The sequence below is a fragment of the Aspergillus brasiliensis genome (assembly GCF_001889945.1).
Source record: "Aspergillus brasiliensis CBS 101740 unplaced genomic scaffold ASPBRscaffold_6, whole genome shotgun sequence".
Taxonomy (NCBI): Eukaryota; Fungi; Ascomycota; class Eurotiomycetes; order Eurotiales; family Aspergillaceae; genus Aspergillus; species Aspergillus brasiliensis.
The window spans coordinates 856719-876553 of NW_027137447.1; the positions used below are offsets into that span (position 1 = coordinate 856719).

Below are 19835 nucleotides of genomic sequence, written 5' to 3' on the forward strand. Positions count from 1 at the left end.
GTTTATTCTCAATGGCAATGGCAATGTGAATATTCTCGCCACTAGCGCTGTTCTAGACGTGCCACCCCCCGAAAACTAGACCTGAAGTTTAAAAATACCGGATCATCCTTGCAAATCTGGCAGGGTCACAAACGGGGCTCTTCCAATCCCAATCCGACCACGTTCGCTCTCCCGCTCGCCTTTTCGGATCTCCCTCTCTCTCTCCCTCTCCCCGACCTCTCGTGTGCCATAATCCTATTCCGCCTGCTGGCCCGTTCTCTTCCTCTCCGTCGGGTCTTTCTATCATATTAAATCCACCATCATGAGTGCCTCCAAAACGGAGTCTCAGAAGATCTTTGAGAAGCTAAAACTCAAGCCCGCAAACAAGGTGCGCAGTGCCCCTCCCGCCCAGAATTATTCTTGTCACTATCATTCCTCCGGCCAGCCATTCTGACTCTTGCTTCTTTCTCCTCCGCAGATCTGCTTCGATTGCGGCTCCAAGAACCCAACATGGTCATCCGTGCCTTTCGGTATCTACCTGTGCCTTGACTGCTCGGCCAACCACCGTAACCTGGGCGTGCACATCTCCTTCGTCCGCTCCACCAACCTCGACCGTATGCTTCATCGCATCTCCTGACACATCCCCTGCCCGTCCGTGCTAATGTGATACATGCAGAGTGGCAATGGGAACAGCTGCGGGTTATGAAGGTCGGCGGTAACGAGTCCGCTACCAAGTACTTCCAATCGCACGGCGGTTCTGCCGCTCTCGCCAGCAAGGACGTCAAAGTCAAGTACACCTGCAACGCCGCCGTAAAGTACAAGGAGGAGCTCAAGAGACGCGCCGCGCAGGATGCTGAACAGTTAGTGGTCCCGGGTGTTCTTGCATATCCTACACGTCTAATTGCCTCTTGTTACGCATAGGTACCCCGGGGAGGTTGTGATTACCGACGTCCCCGCTGGCACTCCGTCCAATGGCTCTAGTACCCCCGCCGCTGAGGATGACGACTTCTTTTCCTCCTGGGACAAGCCCTCCATCAAGCGCCCCAGCAACCCCCCTTCCCGTACCGGCACCCCTCCGGTTGTCAGCCGCACTAGCTCGCCCTTCCTGAACTCCGGCGCAAACGGCTCCCGTTCCAAATCGCCTTTGTCCGCCTCCGACAAGGACAGCTCTTCGCCTGCCCCTACTGCTATCCGGGCCAGCGCTGCTGTCCGTAAGACTCCCTCCACCACCACTGCGAAGAAGGGCAGCGTGTTGGGTGCCAAGAAAGCCCCCAAGCTGGGGGCTAAGAAGATCGGCGCCGCGGAAATCATTGATTTCGATGAGGCCGAGAGAAAGGCCAAGGAAGAGGCCGAGCGCATTGAGAAGCTGGGCTACGACCCTGAAGCCGAGCAGGCTGAGGCTGATGCTAAGGCCAAGGCGACCACCACCGCTGCTACGGCGATCGCTTCGCCCACTCCTATCAGCCCTAGCAGGAATTCCCAAGAACGCAGTTCGGGTGATGTGGAGCGCCTTGGCATGGGAATTGGAAGACTCGGATTCGGACAGACTGTCAGCACGAAGCCGGCTGCTCCGAAGAAGTTGGGCTTCGGTGCTGTCGCCCCTCGGTCTGCAGCTGATGGTATGCTGAATATTCTATCCTACATGGTGCTTAGGGTCACGGCTAATAATGTTTACAGAGGAAGAGTTGAAGCAGGCTAAGACTCGTTTCGGTAGCCAGAAGGGTATCTCCTCCGATGAGTTCTTCGGACGCGATCGCTTTGACCCCAATGCCCAGGCCGAGGCCAAGGAGCGTCTCCGTCAATTCGACGGCGCCCAGGCTATCTCGAGCAACTCCTACTTTGGACGTCCTGAGGACGATCTTCCCGTTGCTGATGATACCTACGGTGATCTTGAAACTGCTGCCAAGGACTTTGTGCGTCGGTTCGGTATCACCGCGGGTGATGACCTTGAGAACCTGACGCAGCTCGTCGGGGAGGGCGCAACTAAGCTGCAAGGTCGGTTAATTCCCCATGCCTTCACGCCGGACACTTACTAATAGGATACTTAGGAGCTATACGCAGCTACCTGAACAGCTAGATATGTGCGCGACAACACACTGATAATCTTTCAATTCTTACCTCCGGCTTCTCCTGACCCTTGTTAGCCAGCTTTCTCCTCGATCTCCTTCATCTGTGGCGTTTCTGTCTCCGTCTTCTATTCCCCTGATTAGTACCCTCATAAACAAATCTATTCGACAACATGACTGGCGCAGTACTTTCCGTTACATAGAATAGCTGGGTGCGCCAGGTTCCGTTTACTCAACCAACGGTACAGGTCAGTATCTCGCATCTATGCTCTTCTTCTGCGTTAGTTAAATCATTAATTGCCTTCCACTGAACATGTTTGGCTGCTTTGAATCCTTGTATATTCGTCGTTGAACTTAGTAGGTTACGAGTACTAGAACTGAATTAGTGAATGAAAAGCCGACTTTTACACATGCAAACTACAAAGTACTTTGTCACATCGTTGAGCAGATATTACTCTTGCTCGGTACAGCACAGGCGCACCTTCCCTTCCATCTCTATTCAGTCAATGCCACCATATATAACCTCTTCTTCTCGAAGATGTTCAACAACTCTTCTCCACAAAGCCTCAACACCCTAATATTCCTACCTCTCGCACATCCTAATTACATACCTCCATTCTTAACCATCACCAAACGCCATCCAAAACCATGTCCGGACAAACCCCCTCCAACACCGAAACACGAACCACCTACCACACTGAAAGAAGAGGCCCCATCCAGACCGAAGTCCCTTTCCGTCCAAACACGCCTCCTCCACAACCACCCGATGAATCTACCACGCACCCCAAACCAAGAGCCCCCTACCCATCCTGGAAAATCAGCCACGTCTGGTTCCACGTACCCCCGGGCGCCGAAGACTTCCACGACAGATCATGGCCGTGGTACCGCCACGGGCTGTGGATCGAGCACGGCCCCCAAGGCCGCGGCCACCTGCACCACGCCATCGGCAACGTCTCCGATAAGGAAGGCCTAACCTACGCAGTCAAACACTACAAGTACCCCATCACCAACGAACCCACGTACGCTGGCGAGACAGTCATCGGCTACCTCAGCCCGGAACGCTATCCAGATCTCAAAGAACAGTTCTTGAAATGCCAGGCCCCGTCACAGCAGAAGAAGTATAACCGGCTCAGGAATATCACGGAACCGTTTTGGATCAATGAGAATGATCAGACGGCTTTTTATACTTCGGATACGCTGGAGAGCTATTCGTTTCCGCCGTTGAAGATGGATCGGTATTTTATTAAAGTTCAGCTGTTGGAGAAGGTCAAAGAGATGCCCCTGAGTAGGACCGAAGCCGGGGATTATGTTGTGCTTAGTGGGTTTTTTCCTGTCGAGGAGTGGGATGCACCTGAGGAGCCGACGTTTGCTTCTGCTGCTGAGGGAAGTTCGTGATGGGTTGGAGGCTGTTTCTTGAGTAGTTGGTTTGTGACTTGGTGATTGTGTTTGCCGAATGCTACTGTGATGATGTGTTTGGTTCAGTTTAGGTTGGCTTGGTCTTAGCCTTGGTTTTGGGTGATGCTCTTGTTTTGACTGGGTTATACCCACCTCGCTCACTCTTTTGCTTTTGGACGTTGGCTCGTGTATTGGCTTGTTGGATGACACTCTTTCATGCTTGTTTTGTTTTGTTTTGCTTTGCTTTGCGTTGCTCTAGCGTTGCTCTAGCGTTGCCAGAATAGAATGCTGAACAAGGACTCTTTCATCTATCCACCTACCTTTCATAGCTTTTAGTATTGATGTGGATGCTACCGAAACAGACAATATACCAACTGTACACTCATTGTCACAAGCTAATTGACCCAATTCTGTCACTAACTATCTATAAGTAAAACCCGGGGTTGAACCCTGCCCAACGCCCAAACATGCTGGGTTGAAATCCAATGCGCCAGTCCTCTCCTTCCTGTACACAGTACTACATATCTCCATCCCACCTGCAATATTATAGTTGAATATACAAAACACAGAATCCGCACTTTTTCACCTCCTCAACATCTCCACATTCCCATCAAGTAATTCCCCTATAAATCGCATCCGCCACCCTCCCAACCTGCCACATCTCCTTAACATCATGCACCCTCACAATATCCGCACCTCCCGCAACACTCGCCGTCACCGTCGCCGCCGTGCCCCAAGTCCTATCCTTGGCCTCCTTAACCCCCGTCAACCTCCCCACGAACCTCTTCCGACTCGGTCCCATCAACCACGGGAAATACTCCAATCCCTCAATCCCCGTCCTCAGTGTCCCCAACTCCCTCAGAATTGTCAAATCATGTGGCTCGTTCTTCGCGAACCCTAACCCGGGGTCGAGAATCATCCTCCACCGTCTTATCCCCGCTGCTTCGGCGGCTGCTACCCGTTCTAGGAGTTCAGTGCCAACGTCTTGAATAATCCCATTGGGGTAGTCCGTTAGCTTGGTCATCGTGGCGGGCGTGCCGCGCATGTGCATCAATATGACGGATTTGCCGGTCCGAGCCATGGTGGGCAGCATTTCCGGGTCGAGGAGACCGGCTGAGACGTCGTTGATGATGTCTGCGCCGGCGGCGCAGGCCTCTTCGGCGACGCGTGCCCGGTACGTGTCGATGCTGATGGCGATTTTGGATGCCTCCGGGATGGTGGTGCGGATGTGCCGGATTGCGGGGATCACGCGGGATAGTTCTTCGGATTCGCTGACGGGGACGGAGCCCGGGCGGGTGCTTTCGCCGCCGATGTCGATTATGGTAGCCCCGGAGCGGATCATGTTGTGGACGGTTGTGGTTAGGGTGTTGAGGTCGGTGGGGGAGTGGGTGCCGCCGTCCGAGAAGGAGTCTGGGGTTAGGTTTAGGATCGCCATTATGTGGGTTGGGCGCGAGGGGTTGGTGCTATGGATTGGGGGGAAGAGGGGGGATATCGGGGTTGTTGTGTGGGGGGTTGGGGATGGCGGTGGGAGGGTTTTCAGGTGGTTGAGGTAGCTTTGCGAGTGGCCTAGGAAGGGAGGGCGTTCGTGAGGGATTAGTCTGTGGGTTGTGGTTAGTGGTGTTGGTTGGTGGTTTTGGTAGATGGGAGGAGGGGGAGGGACGTACTGGCATAGGGGTCGCAGGACAAAGTCGCGCTCGAGCATCAGTTTGTGAGGGATGTCGAGACGCTCGTGCGTGAAGATCTGCTCGTCGTAAAGGAGGATGTCCAGGTCGATGGAGCGTGGTCCTTTGTCGATGAGCTTCTTCCGGCCTAGGCCCAATTCGATGGCTTGCAGAGTGTCGAGTAGTTCCATGGGGGATAGGCTGGTTTCAACCTGCTGGAGGTTAGGATTGGAAATGTTTGGCTTTTGGGCTTGGGACATACCTCGCACACTCCGTTGATGAAGGGATCCTGGTCGAGGACGTACATCGGAGCTGTCTCGAAGAGGGAGCTCGTCCGCTTGATACGGATGTTGGTGCGCTCCATCTCGCGGCAAGCGGCCTCGATCATATCAATGCGGTCTCCGACATTGCTGCCAAAGGCAATGAAGGCACGATGGGTGGAGGGATGTACTCGATCCATGCTGGGGATAAATAGATGTGCTCGGCTCGTTGTAAGCTTGCGAGTGTGAGACAGTGGCTTTATGATTTCATGGCTGGGTCTCTTTGAATTGATGCCGCTCAACGTGCCTCTATTGAGACAATTGATGTGCAATGGCTCTGATAGTGAGTTAGCCCAGCTCTAGAGCTATAGCACGCGAAGCTCAAGAGGTCATGTCGTCCAAGGATAGGACAGTGACCGATAACAGGATATAACGAGCACGTGTACCAATTGAACCTAAGAGGAATCATACCAGATACAGATGACTTTCTATAGAAGGTTAGACTGTGATACCTCTAAACTTATCATAAAAAGACCTGCCTTGCGACCAAACTGCCAAATGATCTGCTAGGGAATAATCCGCCTCTACATGGCTGAGAATGCAGCAGGCTTGTGCTGGGAAACCGACAACCGCGGACAGCTGATGTCAGGGCGACAGCATTGCTATGCCAGGTCACCGTTGGCCTGAGTCTCATACTTTCTGCAGCAGCCACGGAGCTCAGAAACGAAGTGCGAGGCGAGATCTACAGCGAATCCGGAATGAAAATACGTCATGTGCGGGCCGTGCTACTCCCGTCACCTGACTCCGGCTGTGACAGCCTGAGGTGTTAAGATTACTCTACTATTCACTAGCCACTAGCCACATTCACCAGCCACTGTAATCAAAAAGGGAAAGGCGGGTAACCCCGCAGCGGGAGTCAGGTGGTTCGGCAGGGAAGTTCGGGGTAAGCCAGCCTTCAATAGCCTGATCCATCACACGCCCTGGACCGAGGCTCATGCTGGTCATTCATTGTCCTCGGCTCCTCACGGCCTGCAGACAGACTGCTCAACTTATAACTGCCCGCTTGGATACCCTTAATCTCCGCATCCCTTGTTTACTTGCTAACTGACATATCATTACTTCGTACCTAATCTTTGGTCTTTGATCCACCTGTCACCCTTTCTACCTCCACTTCATATACACAAAGATGGCTTCTCCGCGTAAGTTCCCTCGCCACCGCCTTTTTTCAAGCACAGTACCTATACAGTGTGCTGGTACTCCTAGGGTACCCGAATGCTGATGGCATTATCTATCGCTAGAGAAAATCCGTACGACCCTCACTGATCTACTCAAGATCAACCACCCCGTCTTCCTGGCGGGTATGAACGTGGCCGCCGGCCCCAAGTTGGCCGCCGCGGTCACCAACGCCGGTGGTCTGGGAGTTATTGGAGGTGTTGGATACACCCCCGACATGCTCCGTGAGCAGATTGCAGAGCTCAAGAGCTTCTTGAATGACAAGAATGCTCCCTTTGGTGTTGATTTGCTGCTCCCCCAGGTTGGTGGAAGCGCCCGCAAGACCAAGTGAGACACCCATGTGATTGTATGACAAACGGAAACCCGAGATACTAATGCGCTTTCTGCGCCTCAGCTACGACTACACCAAGGGAAAGCTCAACGAACTCGTGGATATCATCATCGAAAGCGGCGCTAAGCTCTTCGTCTCTGCCGTCGGTATCCCCCCCAAGGCTGTCGTCGACAGGATCCATGCTGCAGGCATCCTGTACATGAACATGATCGGTCACCCCAAGCACGTCCAGAAGGCCCTCGATGCCGGCGCGGATATCATTTGTGCTCAGGGTGGTGAAGGTGGTGGTCATACTGGCGATGTTCCTACCACCATCCTCATTCCTACCGTGGCCAAGCTGTGCCAGGGCAAGAAGAGTCCCCTGACCGGTCTGCCCGTGCAGGTGGTTGCTGCCGGTGGATTGTACAATGGCAACTCGGTGGCTGCGGCCTTGATGCTTGGTGCTTCGGCCGTGTGGATTGGTACCCGTTTCATCCTGGCTGATGAGGCCGGTGCCCCCAAGGCTCACCAGGAGGCTGTCCGTACCGCTGGCTTCGACGACACAATCCGCACTATTATTTTCACGGTAAGTGCAGCCCGACACTATTTATGCCTGATGTTCTAACGTGTTTAGGGTCGCCCGCTCCGTGTCCGTAACAACGAGTACATCAAGAACTGGGAGGAGAACCGTCAAGACGAGATCAAGAAGCTCACTTCCCAGGGAATTATCCCGGCCGAGCATGACATGGAGAACCTTCCTGATGATGTTGATGACGAGACTCTCGAGAATGCCCGTCCCTTCCTGATGGGCAAGGTTGCTGCCGTTGTAAACGAAAAGAAGTCTGCCAAGGCTATTGTTGATGAGCTTGTGGACGATGCTGCTGTTCTGTTGCAGAAGGGCAACAAGATGTTGGCCAAGTTGTAATTTTGTAAACAAGATACCATTTGCATGCATATTGTCAATGTCAGCTCAAGACAGCTAACTGCTCATGATTCTCTCATGCTTCTACCGAATACCTGTGGAACTGTTTTGGCGATACTTATTCTCACCTGGCTATACTATAAGATCTGAAATTTCATAACCAATGGGTACCTAATGCTCTCATTCACGTCAAACTATACCATCAAGAATAAGACGAATACTACTAAATCCCATCATTCTAGAGTATTCATCCTAAACCTTCCGCCCTTCTCGTAGTGATCCGTCGCGTTATCCCAGGAAAGGACATGACTCCTCACAATACCTACCCATAGACAGCCTCTGCACCTGTCATCCTACTCCTAGCAACATAGACGATCTCGACGTCCATCACCCCAGACGGAAATACAAGTACCCACCACATAAATACCTGAGAGACCCTGAAGTAGATTTTGGCGTACGACATATGGATTCGATGTTGCACATGTGTTGTGATGCGAAACAGTTGAGATCCTTTGGTGTGAGGGTTGGCTTTTAGCATATTTCTGTTATGCTGAGTGAATGCCCAATATTAAAGTTTGACAAGCGAGTATCCTCGAATGGAGTCAAGCTGATTGTACTTTTCGTCGATGAGGTTGAGGAATGTTGGAGTCTACTAGGAGTGCCTCTCTAAGTACTAAGTGCTCTACGTAATGAAGTTGATCTAAGCTCATCAGGCCGTCATGTGGGGAGAGCGGGTCTTACTTTTACTAGTACCACCACTACCAGTCACCATCTAACATATCCGACACTCCTGGGAGTCTGGGACCTACACGATTCTTAGACTAATTATACTCTACTCTACCTTTGGAAAGAATTTCTCCTTGCGATGGCCCGATCCCCAAGTCCAATCTTCAGGTACCACCTTGTAAGCAGCTCGGCAACCCAAGGAAACCCGGTATGACAGCCGCTTCCCAGATCCACACCATGGAAGGGAAGCGGCTCCATGACAAAAGTATAATCCAGCTGCCAGTTGAATCTTGAAGCGTCCTGTCTGAGCTTTATCATAACCAGTTTTGGGCGACCGCATGCCAGGTTTGTCGACCAATTTGCGGCGCTGGGTCTGTTTAACCTACACATCCAAGGCACATAACATTAGGTCATACAAAGTTACCTGAAGTCAAATCTGAGGCTCTATTTATATCTAGGTCTCGTCCAAATCCTCATGATACCTCCATTACCAGGAAAGCGTCATACACTATACTATACCCCCTCGCAAAACGCAGAACAGACAAGTACAATGAGCGGCATCGGCCAATCGGACAAAATCCCCTCCACTGGGAAGCCAGCACATTTTAAAGTGCCCGACAAAGGCGACTACAGTCTGGGTGCAGAGCCCCCTTCTGCATCCAATCGACTCACATACAATACCGACGACGCTTCTACCCTGGAGCGATTCAAAATCCGCGAGATATGCGAAGGCTGGCCCCTCCGCCGTGATGCTTGCGAGTGGTCGGATCTCAGGGAGTTATTCGATCCCGAGGCATTTATCAATATCAGCTGGCAGCAAAACTATCGAGACAAGGCTATTGACACTTGGGCTGAAGGGTGGGCTAAGGGTGATTTCATTTGCCATCGGGTTCTGGGCCATGCAGTAGATATCAAGGGTGATCGAGCGATCGATAAGATGAAGGTTACGATTTCCTGGCGGTTTGCGGATGAGAATGGGATCGAATGGGATAGTGATTGGTAGGTCTCTCCCATACCCATCTCTGATATGAACCTATTAACGTAATTTGTTTCAGTGATTGTCGCTTTGGGTTTTTCTTGAAGAAGCAGCCACAGGGATGGAAAATTTTCTGCAATCATCCAATCTATGAGAAGGACAAGCTTGTGCCAGTGGACGCGACTCGACCACCACATATTGATCATGAGGCTTTAGCAAAGGAGCCCAAGGGCTACCAGTTTCTAGCTTATGGTATGCGCCGGTTAGGCTATCCGATTAAGCAGAACCTACCCCAGTTGTTTGGCAAAGAGCGTGACATGGTATATAAGGAAATGGCAGAGTGGTTGGATGGTAAGGATATTGATTTCTCTAAAGATGACTTTTAAGGTATCTATCTTGCACGTCATGTCATCGGCGCTATCTCGAGCATTTGTTCATGGCTATCTGTTTCATATCCTTCTGGGTGTCTGCGCTTCAATTTCCGGCGAACTGTATCAGAATCTCCTGTCCTTTGACTTTGGAATTGAACCATTCTTTCATCTCGATCCGGTCCCGAACAATTGTTGCTCCACGCAGCACATCTGCTTTGACCACTGTGAAAATAGCCATGGTGACTTCATACATTGCCAACGATTGCGCGATGCATGCTCTGGTGCCTTTGCCAAATGCAAAGAATGCCGCGAGCATTTCGTCGTTCGCGTTATCCCACCGTTCGGGGAGGAAACGATGCGGCTCAGGGAACACACCGCTATCTTGGTGCAGCTGAAAGGCCGCAACGCCAACACTCGTACCGGCCGGGAAGTAGTAGTCACGATACCACCAACCTCCAGTTGGAACCGTTCGAGGTAGGCGAATTGGATTGGCCCAGGAAAGCCGAAGGCCTTCCCGGACGACGCCGCGCAAGTACGCGCACGCAGTTGGATCCTCGTTGTTTTCGATACTCTCCAGGACGGCCTGCCTGAGACGATCATAACTGCAAGAACATCCACTTAGTAAGGTTGGTATACAATGTTGCCATTATTACTACTCACATTTCTGGTTGCTTTGCCAGGCACCACATGATCGTTGCGGTGTTCATTCCCGTGGAATCAGTTCCTGCAAAGCATACGTCTTTGAGCTCAATCCGTGACTGTTCTGGGGTCGACTTCTCCAACAGACGGCTCTGATAGCTTCCACTTTTCGGTATCGCTGTTTGGACAAGCCGTCTGGTGTATTGGTCAATCAGTCCGTGCGATTTCTTCACATTCTTGGTCGTGCTCCAACGCTCGATGACCCCCGTGACAAAATCTCCCATCTTCCCCGGCACAATGTTGAAGAAGGCACCAACTCCAGCGAAGGAATCCACAAACGGCGACGCCGACATGGACTCCGACTTCTCCGTGATGGCGCCGTACCTCTCGTGAAACAGATATGTACTGACAGCATCAATCGCCATGGCACGCGTCACATTGAGTACGTTCACTGGTTTGCCGTTGCGTGCTTCAGCCTGCAGTCGGGCCACGAAGTCATCGAAGACCTCGCGTAAGGCTTGTTGGGAGCTGCGAATTGATGCTGTAGAAAAGAGGGGCGCTACGGCCTTGGCTCGAGTTGCTCGCTCAGGTAAAGTCAGACTGGAGAAGATCGTAGTGTGTCCGTCAATGTCGAACTTGGAGTATGCTGGAGTTTTAGGGAAACCGCCGCGAGCAACATAAATCGGCTCCAACGCGTCTTTATCGGCGATGTCGACATCGTTGGGAGCGACTCGTAAAACAGGGCCGTATTTGCGGTGCAGATCATATACCACGGTACATTCGTCGCCGATATAGGTGTGGTATGCTAACCATAGCGAAGTGCAGGCAGCGAGCTTCGGACCAGGTACCGACGATAGAGGATGGAGGTAGATGCGATAGAAGCATCTGGAGTATACGGAGAGGACAATGGCGAGAACTGTCAATATTAGCGATCGGGTTATTAACCCTTGTAACTCCTCGAGTTCAGACATGACGAGGGTCAATAGAGCGAGTCTCGAATCAGGTGGGCACTGATTGTGATGGATAGGTTATATAGCAAGGGACTGGGTACCCCGCAAGTTAGTTAGTTAATCACAATCGGAGTCACGTTCTGAGTCACGCTCCGATCGCGCTGTTGGCTCAGTCACACAAAAGATGCAGCTCGAAGGCATGTCGGAGGGTCCGAAAAAGCAATAGAGACCATGACTTTGATAGGTCCATTGCCCCCTTACTGAAGATGCGTGGCCTGCCAATGGCCGCTCTTCGAGTCGATATGTCACCGGTCGATCCGCTGATAAGCACTGCTTGGCAAGTTCAGCTGCAAAGCCAGCCAACTGACACGGTACATTCTCGACAAAAGCTTATCATGCTGCCCCGATGGAATATATAGCAGATATGTCGTCAATTCCATCGTCCTCGAGGCCCTTCAGGGACAGATACCACCACCGGCACCATGTCTGTGACACCTAAAGATGTCTTCGGCCATGGCACCGAAGAAGACCTCACGCTCGAGCATTTGGGCTATCAGCAAGGTGCGGCTTATTCCCGGGTGAATATCGAAACAATAGTGCAATGACTGACGTGTTACATGTTCAGAATTTAGACGGTCGTTTGGCCTCTTGGATATGATAGGCTTCAGTTTCAGTATTGTTACCTGGTTGTCCAACCCAACCCTACCATGGCGAGCGATTGACTGACATCTACGAATAGCTGGAGTGCACTGAGTGGTGTATTCATTATCGGGGTAGATGCCGGTGGTCCACCGGTGATGCTCTTCGGATGGATAGGCGTGTGTGTAATCACCTTTGCGGTTGCCCTATCCATGGCAGAATGGTGCTCAAGGTGGCCCGTGGCAGGAGGGCAGTATTCATGGGTCTTTCTGTTGGCACCGCCAAAGATCGCTCGTCAGATGTCATACATTACAGGGTGGTTCATGCTAACAGGTAAGCCACGGTATGCTTCTATAATCTTGGTATCATGGTGCTCAGTCGAACAGGTATCCTCGCCATGGGCTCTGCGAACAACTCATTCGCAGCCAACTTCATCCTCGGACAAGCAAACCTGGTATATCCCGAGTATGTGATTGAACGATGGCACACAGTCTTGGTCACATATGCAGTCGCAATCTGGGCTCTCGTGGTCAATACGTTCATGCCGCACCTGCTCAACCGCCTATCCCGGGCTATCCTGCTGTGGAACGTGTGCTCGTTCATCATCATCGTCGTAGTTCTACTAGCAACCAACAAAGACAAACAAGATGCTGCATTTGTATTTCAGGATTTCCAGAACACGACCGGTTTCGGATCAGCAATGGCGACAATGGTGGGAATACTTCAAAGCTTCTTCGGCATGTGCTGTTATGATACCCCCAGCCACATGACAGAAGAAATGACACATGCCTCCCGAGATGCACCCAAAGCCATGATCATGTCTGTTGGTATGGGCGCTGTGACGGGATTCATTTTCCTGTTGACGCTCTGCTTCTGCATCGGCGACATCGATGCTACTGCGAACTCCTCCACCGGCGTTCCCGTACTGCAGATCTTCTACGACTCAACCCAAAGCAAAGTCGGTGCCTGCTTCATGACCAGTTTGATGACAGTAATTATGATGGTAGCTTCAGTGAGTCTTGTCGCCGAGGGCTCTCGAGCACTCTTCGCCTTCGCACGAGATCGGGGAATGCCGTTTTCTGGGATCTTATCCCGGGTGGAGAAGAGAAGAAAGATCCCGATAAATGCTATACTGTTCACCGTTGTGGTGCAAATGGCTTTCAACTCGATTTATTTCGGGACGGTCACTGGATTCAATACCGTTGTGTCCATCGCGACCACGGGATTCTGTAAGACGTTCCCATAATGGCCCTAGACTAACAACCGAGCTAACAGTGTCACTCTCCTAGACGTCTCCTACGCACTGGTCCTTCTTGCTCGACTTCTCGGATATACCTTCGGCCATGATATCGCTCCAGTCGACGGCCCTTACTCTTTCGCGTTGCCTATATCGCTCGGCTTGCACGGTCTTGGATTTCTGTTTTTGTTCTTTGCATTCATTACCTTCAATTTTCCTTCCGATGCACCAGTCACTCCGGACTCGATGAACTACACCAGTGCGGCGATCGGGTTGATTGCGTTGCTGAGCATTTTCACGTGGTTCACTACGGCCCGGAAGCAGTTCAAGGGACCGGCTGATGTGCAGGGATTGGTTGTAGATGGAGTGGAGCAGGTAGGAGAGGTAGGGGAGGGGAGTGCTAGGTGTTCGGAGAAGCTGAAGTCAGATACTTGAGGGATTGTTCTTGTTTTCCGATATACTTATGAAGCGATATGATGTGAATGAATACTAGTATTACTTAGCAGAGTGTTGATAAAATATCATTCCGTGGCATAGATATCAAAGTTTGAGCTTATACTTAACCTGTCTCAATCTATTCGCCAATGGCTAGTTTCTGAAAGTTTTTCTACATAACGACACACCTGTCATTTGCCCCCGCTAATTATATATCCGCAATTACTTGCTACGAAGTGGAAGCAATATTCCAAGAGACCCATGAGCTTACCGCAGATCACGGAAAGATGCCGAAAATGGTGCTAAATATATATCCATTCAGTAGCAGCATGAACATCACAAGCATGAATCACCATACCAAGCACCACCTGAACATCCAAACCGCACATCTCACACGGAAATAATCCTGTTAACAGAGACCACTAATTCCATCCACTACTACACATCTCGCATAATTGAGAATTTGAAACACAGTCACTCCACAAGTCGAATCAGAGCACAAAACCTCCCCTACGTCATCCACTCCCTTGGCGACTCACTTAGTAGCTAGTAACCAATCCCCGAACCCACATTTCAACGCCCTAGTACATACGGAGTACTCTAAGGCAGATAGCCACAGCATTTTATCTATAACTAGTCTAGTGCAACAGCTATAAGTCACTCAGTCAACAGGCACCCGTATTCGAGTTTTCGAATTTCGAGTCATACGTCTAGCAATGAGGTTAGTTCGTAAGTAGCTAGCTACCAGCTATCTAGTGAGGCAGGTCTGTACCTTGCATATCCTTATCCAGAAGTAGTCTAGGTATCTAGCTACTTAGTAGTTAGTTAGAGTGAGAGTAGTAGACTATCTCCAACCATTCTCCAACCGCCCCAGAAGAAGGAAGTAAAATATTGACAGGCGGAAGAAAGGAAAGAAAAAGCCTCATCCCCAACTCAACCCAACCTATCTAGTATCTAGCCAGTCACTTGACCGCGGAGTTCGTATACTAGTTAGAAGATAAAATCTCTGACTCACCAATATCCAATACCTACACAGCCTAGCCTAATTTATTCGGGAAAGAAGGAAAAAAAGAAGAATGGAATATGGCTCGGCTCGGCAAAAAACCCGCTTAGTAACTTTGTCTACCATTCATTGATTAATCAACTTAAGCGTGGTTAGTTAACTAGCTAACGAATTAAGTGGTTGGCACTTGGCTGGTCCTTGGCACCTACTATTCTAGTTATCCTATAAAGTCCACGGTAGCATAAGAGGAAAATAGAAAGGTAATGCTCGGCAGACTCGGGAAACCGACCCGAGAGCAAAGCTGAATCGGGACTGGTGAGACTGCGTTGGGATTGGTTGGCGGGTCGAACCGTCCCATGAGAAAAATTTTACTTCTAGGCTCTATCTATCAGTCTCTAGAACGGGTTTCCCGACGCGTAGAATAGGTTTTTTTCTTCATCGTCGCAATGGATTTGGGGTGAAATCACTTCAATTGGGTTTGGGAGACGCGTTCGGTACCGTTGTTTCTCGTGTGGCTATTCTATATTTCGTTTTGATTGAGTATGGGTTATCACTTGTGTTGGAGGATTATTAGGATTATTATGTGCAGTTATGTATAGATAACTATCAATGTACAGCATCATTTGGAAAATGGAAAACCTTCCGTGTCTCAGCTTGAGAGGGGCTGAAGTATTGTCCCGAATGGGTGGCTGGGCACGCTGGTACATGCCTACTTTGGTTGTCTACGGAGTACTACAAAGTACTTTGTCAGTAGCAGCACGCGACAACGGGAAACGTCAATTTCTTCTTCCTGTCCAAGGTTACTTTCCCGAAAGTTACTGTTGGAGTCACCCTTCAGATCCCGAAAGTTTCCTCGGTGGGTCATCGCGCGGTTTGCATTTGTGGAGCGGCAGGGTGGAGGTTCCACAGAGGGTCGTCGGACTTAGGGTATGTAGGATGTTAGATAGATTACAGTTGGAAGCGTCATGTCTCGGGTTGGTGTTGGTGTTGCTGAGTGAACACCACTCATGTGGATGACTGTGGTATATTAAATTGAAGAAGAAGAAGGGATTGGGGTTAGGCAGCAGGAAAGGGTAAAGATTTAACGCAGGGTTGCCATGTGCAGGGCGCTGGCGGATATAACTAGCTGCTAACGGTGAAGTTGGTTGATTAGGCGGGAAGGCCTTTCGATAACGACGTCCAGCACGGCTGGTATCAGAGATAAGCGGCATGAGGTATTCCGTACTATCTTCGTTCTAGAAGGGCATACTGCATTCCATCATCGCAGGTGCCAGGTGGAGGAAGATAGCTATTCTCCGTACTCCGTACTCCAGACTTGACCCAGGACCATCGCTCAATCTGATGATGGCCATGGCCAGAACAGGTAGACACTCCGGGGTGATACTGCTATGGGCAAGGCAGTAATCTAAGACCTCCCGCGCTAAGGGGTTCGTATCATGCAACTATTGCACCCCAGAGATATGGACGAGAAGGCCCTTATCTGGGCTGCATAGCGTCCAATCAAAGCCTATGCATGGTCAGCTGTGAGATCATGTTCTCTCCTTAATTTACGGAGTATAGCATCCAACTTCACATGTCTGCTTGCCAAGTCGATATCGCTCGGCGCAGATATGCTTAGCTGAAGCTTCGCGGACGGGCTGGCACATGGCAGAACTTTGCGATAGCGATTAGAGGCGGCGATCACCGCTTCCCTGTCATCCCGAAGCACGATTCTTCGTAGGTTTCCGATGACGCGGGGTATTAGGAAAGTCTGGGGAAGATAGCATGCTTCTGTCACTGTTGATTATGATGATGTCTCTAAATTCGAGTGCCTCAGGCCCATAATTGAATCCTTGCCTTACACCGGCGATCGTGGCATAATGATTGCGTTAATCAGCTCAGTGCCAGTGGCCCCATGACTACGGAGTACAAAAACTATGCGATGAGGCAACGGTGGCAAGAGTGCATGTAGTAAGCAGGGCAACAATAGGTTAGAGTTCCTGCGCCCCTCGGCGTTGACCGACTACAGGAATGATATCAACATCCCTAGCATCCCTGAATGACAGTCCGGGGGGATGATAATCAACATCATGAGATAGGTGGCTATCGGGCCTGACAGAGATGGTTAGGCTTTGGGAAGACCAGCTGCAGGCACCGCGGTAAGCCGTACAAACCGAAATACCTAACGAACTTGAGGTGTTATCATTATCAAACCTCTCAGGGTTACGGTCGCAGGCTGTACCTATCACCAGGCGAGACCTTATCAGCGTGGATTCCTTGCCACCAGACCCACTCGGTCCTGGCAAAGACGCACGGCCAATCAGAGGCTGGCTGCTGATAATTTCTGCGATCTATGTGGTGCTTAACCATGCGCCCAGCCCCGATCTCCTCCAATAGAAGTTATGAAGATGGGGCCATGCGGCATGTTATTGGTGGCAACATAAGCTTGTGCGCACTAGGGCTAAGCTAAGACAAGTTGGCGGCGGTGGAGCCCGTAAGAAAAAAAGTAAACTTGAGAGTTTTTCTCGAAACAAGAACGGCGAACCAGACGGCAGACTAGGCCAGGGCTGGGACCCTCCACCGGAACACGCGACAGAAGCTGAGCCCATGGGAAGCTGTTACGCGGTCGCGGCGGCGTTTCTCCGTCGGTGCAGAAGCGATCAATCATCGTGCCTGATACTCGTTCGGATCTCGTGGGGTGGGCCTCGTCACAGTGGGTGGGAGAAGAAATTCTCCTGGCTTCCCGAACACATATTAGGAGCTCTCCTCCCACGCTCTCTTGCAGAGAAAGAAAGAAAGAAAAAAGAAAGATGTGGTTTCCGTCTCCTCCTTTCCCTTCCTTTTCCCTTCCCCCTTGAACTATACTTGGTACCTGAGCTTTACAGCTCTCGTATTCAAGAGTTCCAAAAAAAGACTTTTTTTCAAGTCTATCTGATTCCTGATTGAGGGTCTTTTTTCCCGACGTCAGCACATTCTCAGAACCTTGCGCCGTTGAGATATACGCGTGGTTTAAATCAACCCATCTTCTTCCATTCCCAACATCATGTTCGGAGGAGTCGAGTCCGATCTCGAAAAAGCCCCCCAGGTGGGCAAAACGCCCATGGATGACAGCAGCGATGGCGCTGTCCCTGGGGAGAGTTTCATGTACGGCAATTCGCTGTACGCAAAGCTGCAACGGTTGGCGGGGAAGCTCAATATTGAGCAGCGAGGTGTCGAACGTGTCCCGGATAATGAACGGACGGACACGTCGTACTTCAATATCAGCAGCATGGTGTGTTCTTAACTCTTGTTTGCCTTGTGCTTTCGTCGTCGTCGACTCTTGTCGGCTGGCTACTCCAAGACCGCCCTCCCAAACTGACCCGTCGCAGTGGCTGGCGGCCAACATGGTGAGCAGTTCTTTCGCTATCGGCGTGCTTGGATACTCCACCTTCGGTCTCGGCTTTGTCGATGCCATCCTCGTCTGCTTCTTCTTCAACCTGCTGGGTGTCTTGACTGTCTGCTGGTTCTCCTGCTTTGGTCCCGCTTTTGGTCTGCGCCAAATGGTGCTCTCCCGGTTCTGGTTTGGTTATTGGCCTACCAAGATCAGTAAGTTTTGCCTGTGACAATCTAGTTACCATCATCAAATGCTTATACCTGCTGCTATAGTTGCCCTTCTGAACGTTCTCTCCTGTTTGGGCTGGTCCGCCGCCAACTCCATCGTCGGTGCCCAGCTTCTCAATGCTGTGAACTCCGACGTTCCTGGATATGCGGGCATCTTGATCATCGCCATCTGCACCCTTTTCGTTACTTTCGCCGGATACAAGGTCGTCCATTTGTACGAGTACTACAGCTGGATCCCCACCTTCATCGTTTTCATGATTGTCTTCGGATTGTTCGCCCACTCCGGTGACTTTAGAAACCTCCCCATGGGAACTGGAACCTCTGAGCTCGGCTCTTGCTTGTCTTACGGCGCGACTGTCTATGGTTTCGCCACTGGCTGGACCAGTTACGCCGCCGATTACACCGTCTACCAGCCCGCGGACCGCAGCCGCCGCAAGATCTTCTTCGCCGCCTGGGGAGGTCTGATCCCCCCTCTTCTCTTCACTCAGTTCTTGGGTATCGCCGTCATGACCGCCACTTCCCTTAACGGCGGTGACAACAAGTACGCCATTGGTTACAACGAGTCAGGAAACGGAGGTCTGCTGGGCGCTGTCCTTGAGCCCGTCGGTGGATTCGGCAAGTTCTGCTTGGTGATCCTGTCTCTGTCCATCATCGCCAACAACTGCCCCAACATCTACTCCGTCTCCTTGACCCTCCAGGTCCTGAGTCGCTACTCCCAGCGCGTTCCCCGTTTCATTTGGGTCCTTCTCGCCTCCGCTGTCTCCATCGGCGTCGCTATCCCCGGTTACTCTCATTTCGAGGAGGTCCTGGAGAACCTGATGGACTTCATCGCCTACTGGCTGGCCATTTACTCGGGTGTCGCTCTCGCCGACCACATCGTCCGCCGTGGCTTCTCCGGATACCGTCCCGAAACGTATGACAAGCCCAACAAGCTGCCCTACGGTATTGCCGCTTGTATCTCTTTTGCTTTCGGTGTCGCGGGTATGGTTACGGGTATGAGTGAGACGTGGTACACTGGTCCCATTGCCAAGCATGCTGGTAATGGCGATGTCGGTTTCGAGTTGGCTCTTGCTTTCTCTTTCGTCGTGCATTCCGTTCTGAGACCCATTGAGCTGAAAATGCTGGGTCGGTAAATGCGTTTCTTCTTTTCTTCTTCTTCATGTCGATTCTTCTACCTTTTTCTTTTTCTTGTTGGTTAAAAACAAGGGTATGTGTTTGGGCTACAGATTCTTGGGTTGAGCTCGGTTGTTATGTATGTCTCCTTTGGGAATCCACGATGGATTGTGATGATGTCGGTTTCGTGGTACGGAACCTGTCTGGCTACTTTTCCATGATGTTGGCTGGACTTTTATGTATATAGATGTAATCATTGATCTTAATATACCATTCCGTGCAGATGTGCCGGAGATGAATGAAATATGCAGAAGTGTCTGAGAAATACTGTGGTTCATTTG

General features: G+C 51.0%; 9 protein-coding genes across 9 annotated transcripts; 7 read left to right on the forward strand and 2 right to left on the reverse strand.

Moving 5' to 3' along the window:
* Positions 1 to 301: 301 nt before the first annotated feature.
* ASPBRDRAFT_55096 (ADP-ribosylation factor GTPase-activating protein) lies at positions 302 to 2056 on the forward strand (the record flags this gene model as incomplete). Its single annotated transcript, XM_067627336.1, has 6 exons — positions 302 to 367; positions 458 to 593; positions 656 to 839; positions 901 to 1598; positions 1657 to 1974; positions 2028 to 2056. The coding sequence occupies 6 exons, from the start codon at positions 302 to 304 to the stop codon at positions 2054 to 2056; spliced, it is 1431 nt and encodes a 476-aa protein (XP_067479069.1).
* A 637-nt stretch (positions 2057 to 2693) lies between these two features.
* ASPBRDRAFT_55097 (uncharacterized protein) lies at positions 2694 to 3440 on the forward strand (the record flags this gene model as incomplete). Its single annotated transcript, XM_067627337.1, has 1 exon — positions 2694 to 3440. The coding sequence occupies one exon, from the start codon at positions 2694 to 2696 to the stop codon at positions 3438 to 3440; it is 747 nt and encodes a 248-aa protein (XP_067479070.1).
* A 610-nt stretch (positions 3441 to 4050) lies between these two features.
* Positions 4051 to 5561, reverse strand: ASPBRDRAFT_55098 (folic acid synthesis protein; the record flags this gene model as incomplete). Its single annotated transcript, XM_067627338.1, has 3 exons — positions 4051 to 5038; positions 5105 to 5313; positions 5364 to 5561. The coding sequence occupies 3 exons, from the start codon at positions 5559 to 5561 to the stop codon at positions 4051 to 4053; spliced, it is 1395 nt and encodes a 464-aa protein (XP_067479071.1).
* Positions 5562 to 6344: 783 nt separating this feature from the next.
* Positions 6345 to 8170, forward strand: ASPBRDRAFT_43196 (nitronate monooxygenase). Its single transcript, XM_067624945.1, has 4 exons — positions 6345 to 6560; positions 6660 to 6921; positions 6989 to 7490; positions 7539 to 8170. The coding sequence occupies exons 1-4, from the start codon at positions 6548 to 6550 to the stop codon at positions 7827 to 7829; spliced, it is 1068 nt and encodes a 355-aa protein (XP_067479072.1). The 5' UTR covers positions 6345 to 6547; the 3' UTR covers positions 7830 to 8170.
* Positions 8171 to 9102: 932 nt separating this feature from the next.
* Positions 9103 to 9914, forward strand: ASPBRDRAFT_125412 (uncharacterized protein; the record flags this gene model as incomplete). The annotated part of the gene is made up of 2 exons (XM_067617789.1): positions 9103 to 9551; positions 9608 to 9914. The coding sequence occupies 2 exons, from the start codon at positions 9103 to 9105 to the stop codon at positions 9912 to 9914; spliced, it is 756 nt and encodes a 251-aa protein (XP_067479073.1).
* An 88-nt stretch (positions 9915 to 10002) lies between these two features.
* Positions 10003 to 11509, reverse strand: ASPBRDRAFT_126295 (cytochrome P450; the record flags this gene model as incomplete). Its single annotated transcript, XM_067617857.1, has 2 exons — positions 10003 to 10501; positions 10560 to 11509. 2 exons carry the CDS (start codon positions 11507 to 11509, stop codon positions 10003 to 10005), a joined length of 1449 nt encoding a protein of 482 aa, XP_067479074.1.
* A 132-nt stretch (positions 11510 to 11641) lies between these two features.
* ASPBRDRAFT_152503 (uncharacterized protein) lies at positions 11642 to 13896 on the forward strand. Its single transcript, XM_067619348.1, has 5 exons — positions 11642 to 12049; positions 12114 to 12174; positions 12228 to 12460; positions 12514 to 13356; positions 13417 to 13896. The coding sequence occupies exons 1-5, from the start codon at positions 11971 to 11973 to the stop codon at positions 13797 to 13799; spliced, it is 1599 nt and encodes a 532-aa protein (XP_067479075.1). The 5' UTR covers positions 11642 to 11970; the 3' UTR covers positions 13800 to 13896.
* A 1464-nt stretch (positions 13897 to 15360) lies between these two features.
* Positions 15361 to 15846, forward strand: ASPBRDRAFT_43200 (uncharacterized protein). The gene has a single exon (XM_067624946.1). It carries the CDS (start codon positions 15484 to 15486, stop codon positions 15817 to 15819), a length of 336 nt encoding a protein of 111 aa, XP_067479076.1. The 5' UTR covers positions 15361 to 15483; the 3' UTR covers positions 15820 to 15846.
* Positions 15847 to 17621: 1775 nt separating this feature from the next.
* Positions 17622 to 19827, forward strand: ASPBRDRAFT_43201 (cytosine permease). The gene is made up of 3 exons (XM_067624947.1): positions 17622 to 18052; positions 18150 to 18366; positions 18427 to 19827. Exons 1-3 carry the CDS (start codon positions 17825 to 17827, stop codon positions 19512 to 19514), a joined length of 1533 nt encoding a protein of 510 aa, XP_067479077.1. The 5' UTR covers positions 17622 to 17824; the 3' UTR covers positions 19515 to 19827.
* The last annotated feature ends 8 nt before the right edge of the window (positions 19828 to 19835 follow it).

Bases quoted from the DNA above. Each gene is read 5' to 3' on its own strand.
- ASPBRDRAFT_43196 (XM_067624945.1), top strand. The intron at 6,922-6,988 runs GTGAGACACCCA...TCTGCGCCTCAG, and splicing joins GGAAGCGCCCGCAAGACCAA to CTACGACTACACCAAGGGAA. The intron at 7,491-7,538 runs GTAAGTGCAGCC...TAACGTGTTTAG, and splicing joins TCCGCACTATTATTTTCACG to GGTCGCCCGCTCCGTGTCCG.
- ASPBRDRAFT_152503 (XM_067619348.1), top strand. From the start codon at position 11,971: ATGTCTGTGACACCTAAAGATGTCTTCGGCCATGGCACCGAAGAAGAC. The intron at 12,050-12,113 runs GTGCGGCTTATT...TTACATGTTCAG, and splicing joins GCATTTGGGCTATCAGCAAG to AATTTAGACGGTCGTTTGGC. The intron at 13,357-13,416 runs GTAAGACGTTCC...TCACTCTCCTAG, and splicing joins CATCGCGACCACGGGATTCT to ACGTCTCCTACGCACTGGTC.
- ASPBRDRAFT_43200 (XM_067624946.1), top strand. From the start codon at position 15,484: ATGGGTGGCTGGGCACGCTGGTACATGCCTACTTTGGTTGTCTACGGA.
- ASPBRDRAFT_43201 (XM_067624947.1), top strand. From the start codon at position 17,825: ATGTTCGGAGGAGTCGAGTCCGATCTCGAAAAAGCCCCCCAGGTGGGC. The intron at 18,053-18,149 runs GTGTGTTCTTAA...GACCCGTCGCAG, and splicing joins ACTTCAATATCAGCAGCATG to TGGCTGGCGGCCAACATGGT. The intron at 18,367-18,426 runs GTAAGTTTTGCC...CTGCTGCTATAG, and splicing joins TTATTGGCCTACCAAGATCA to TTGCCCTTCTGAACGTTCTC.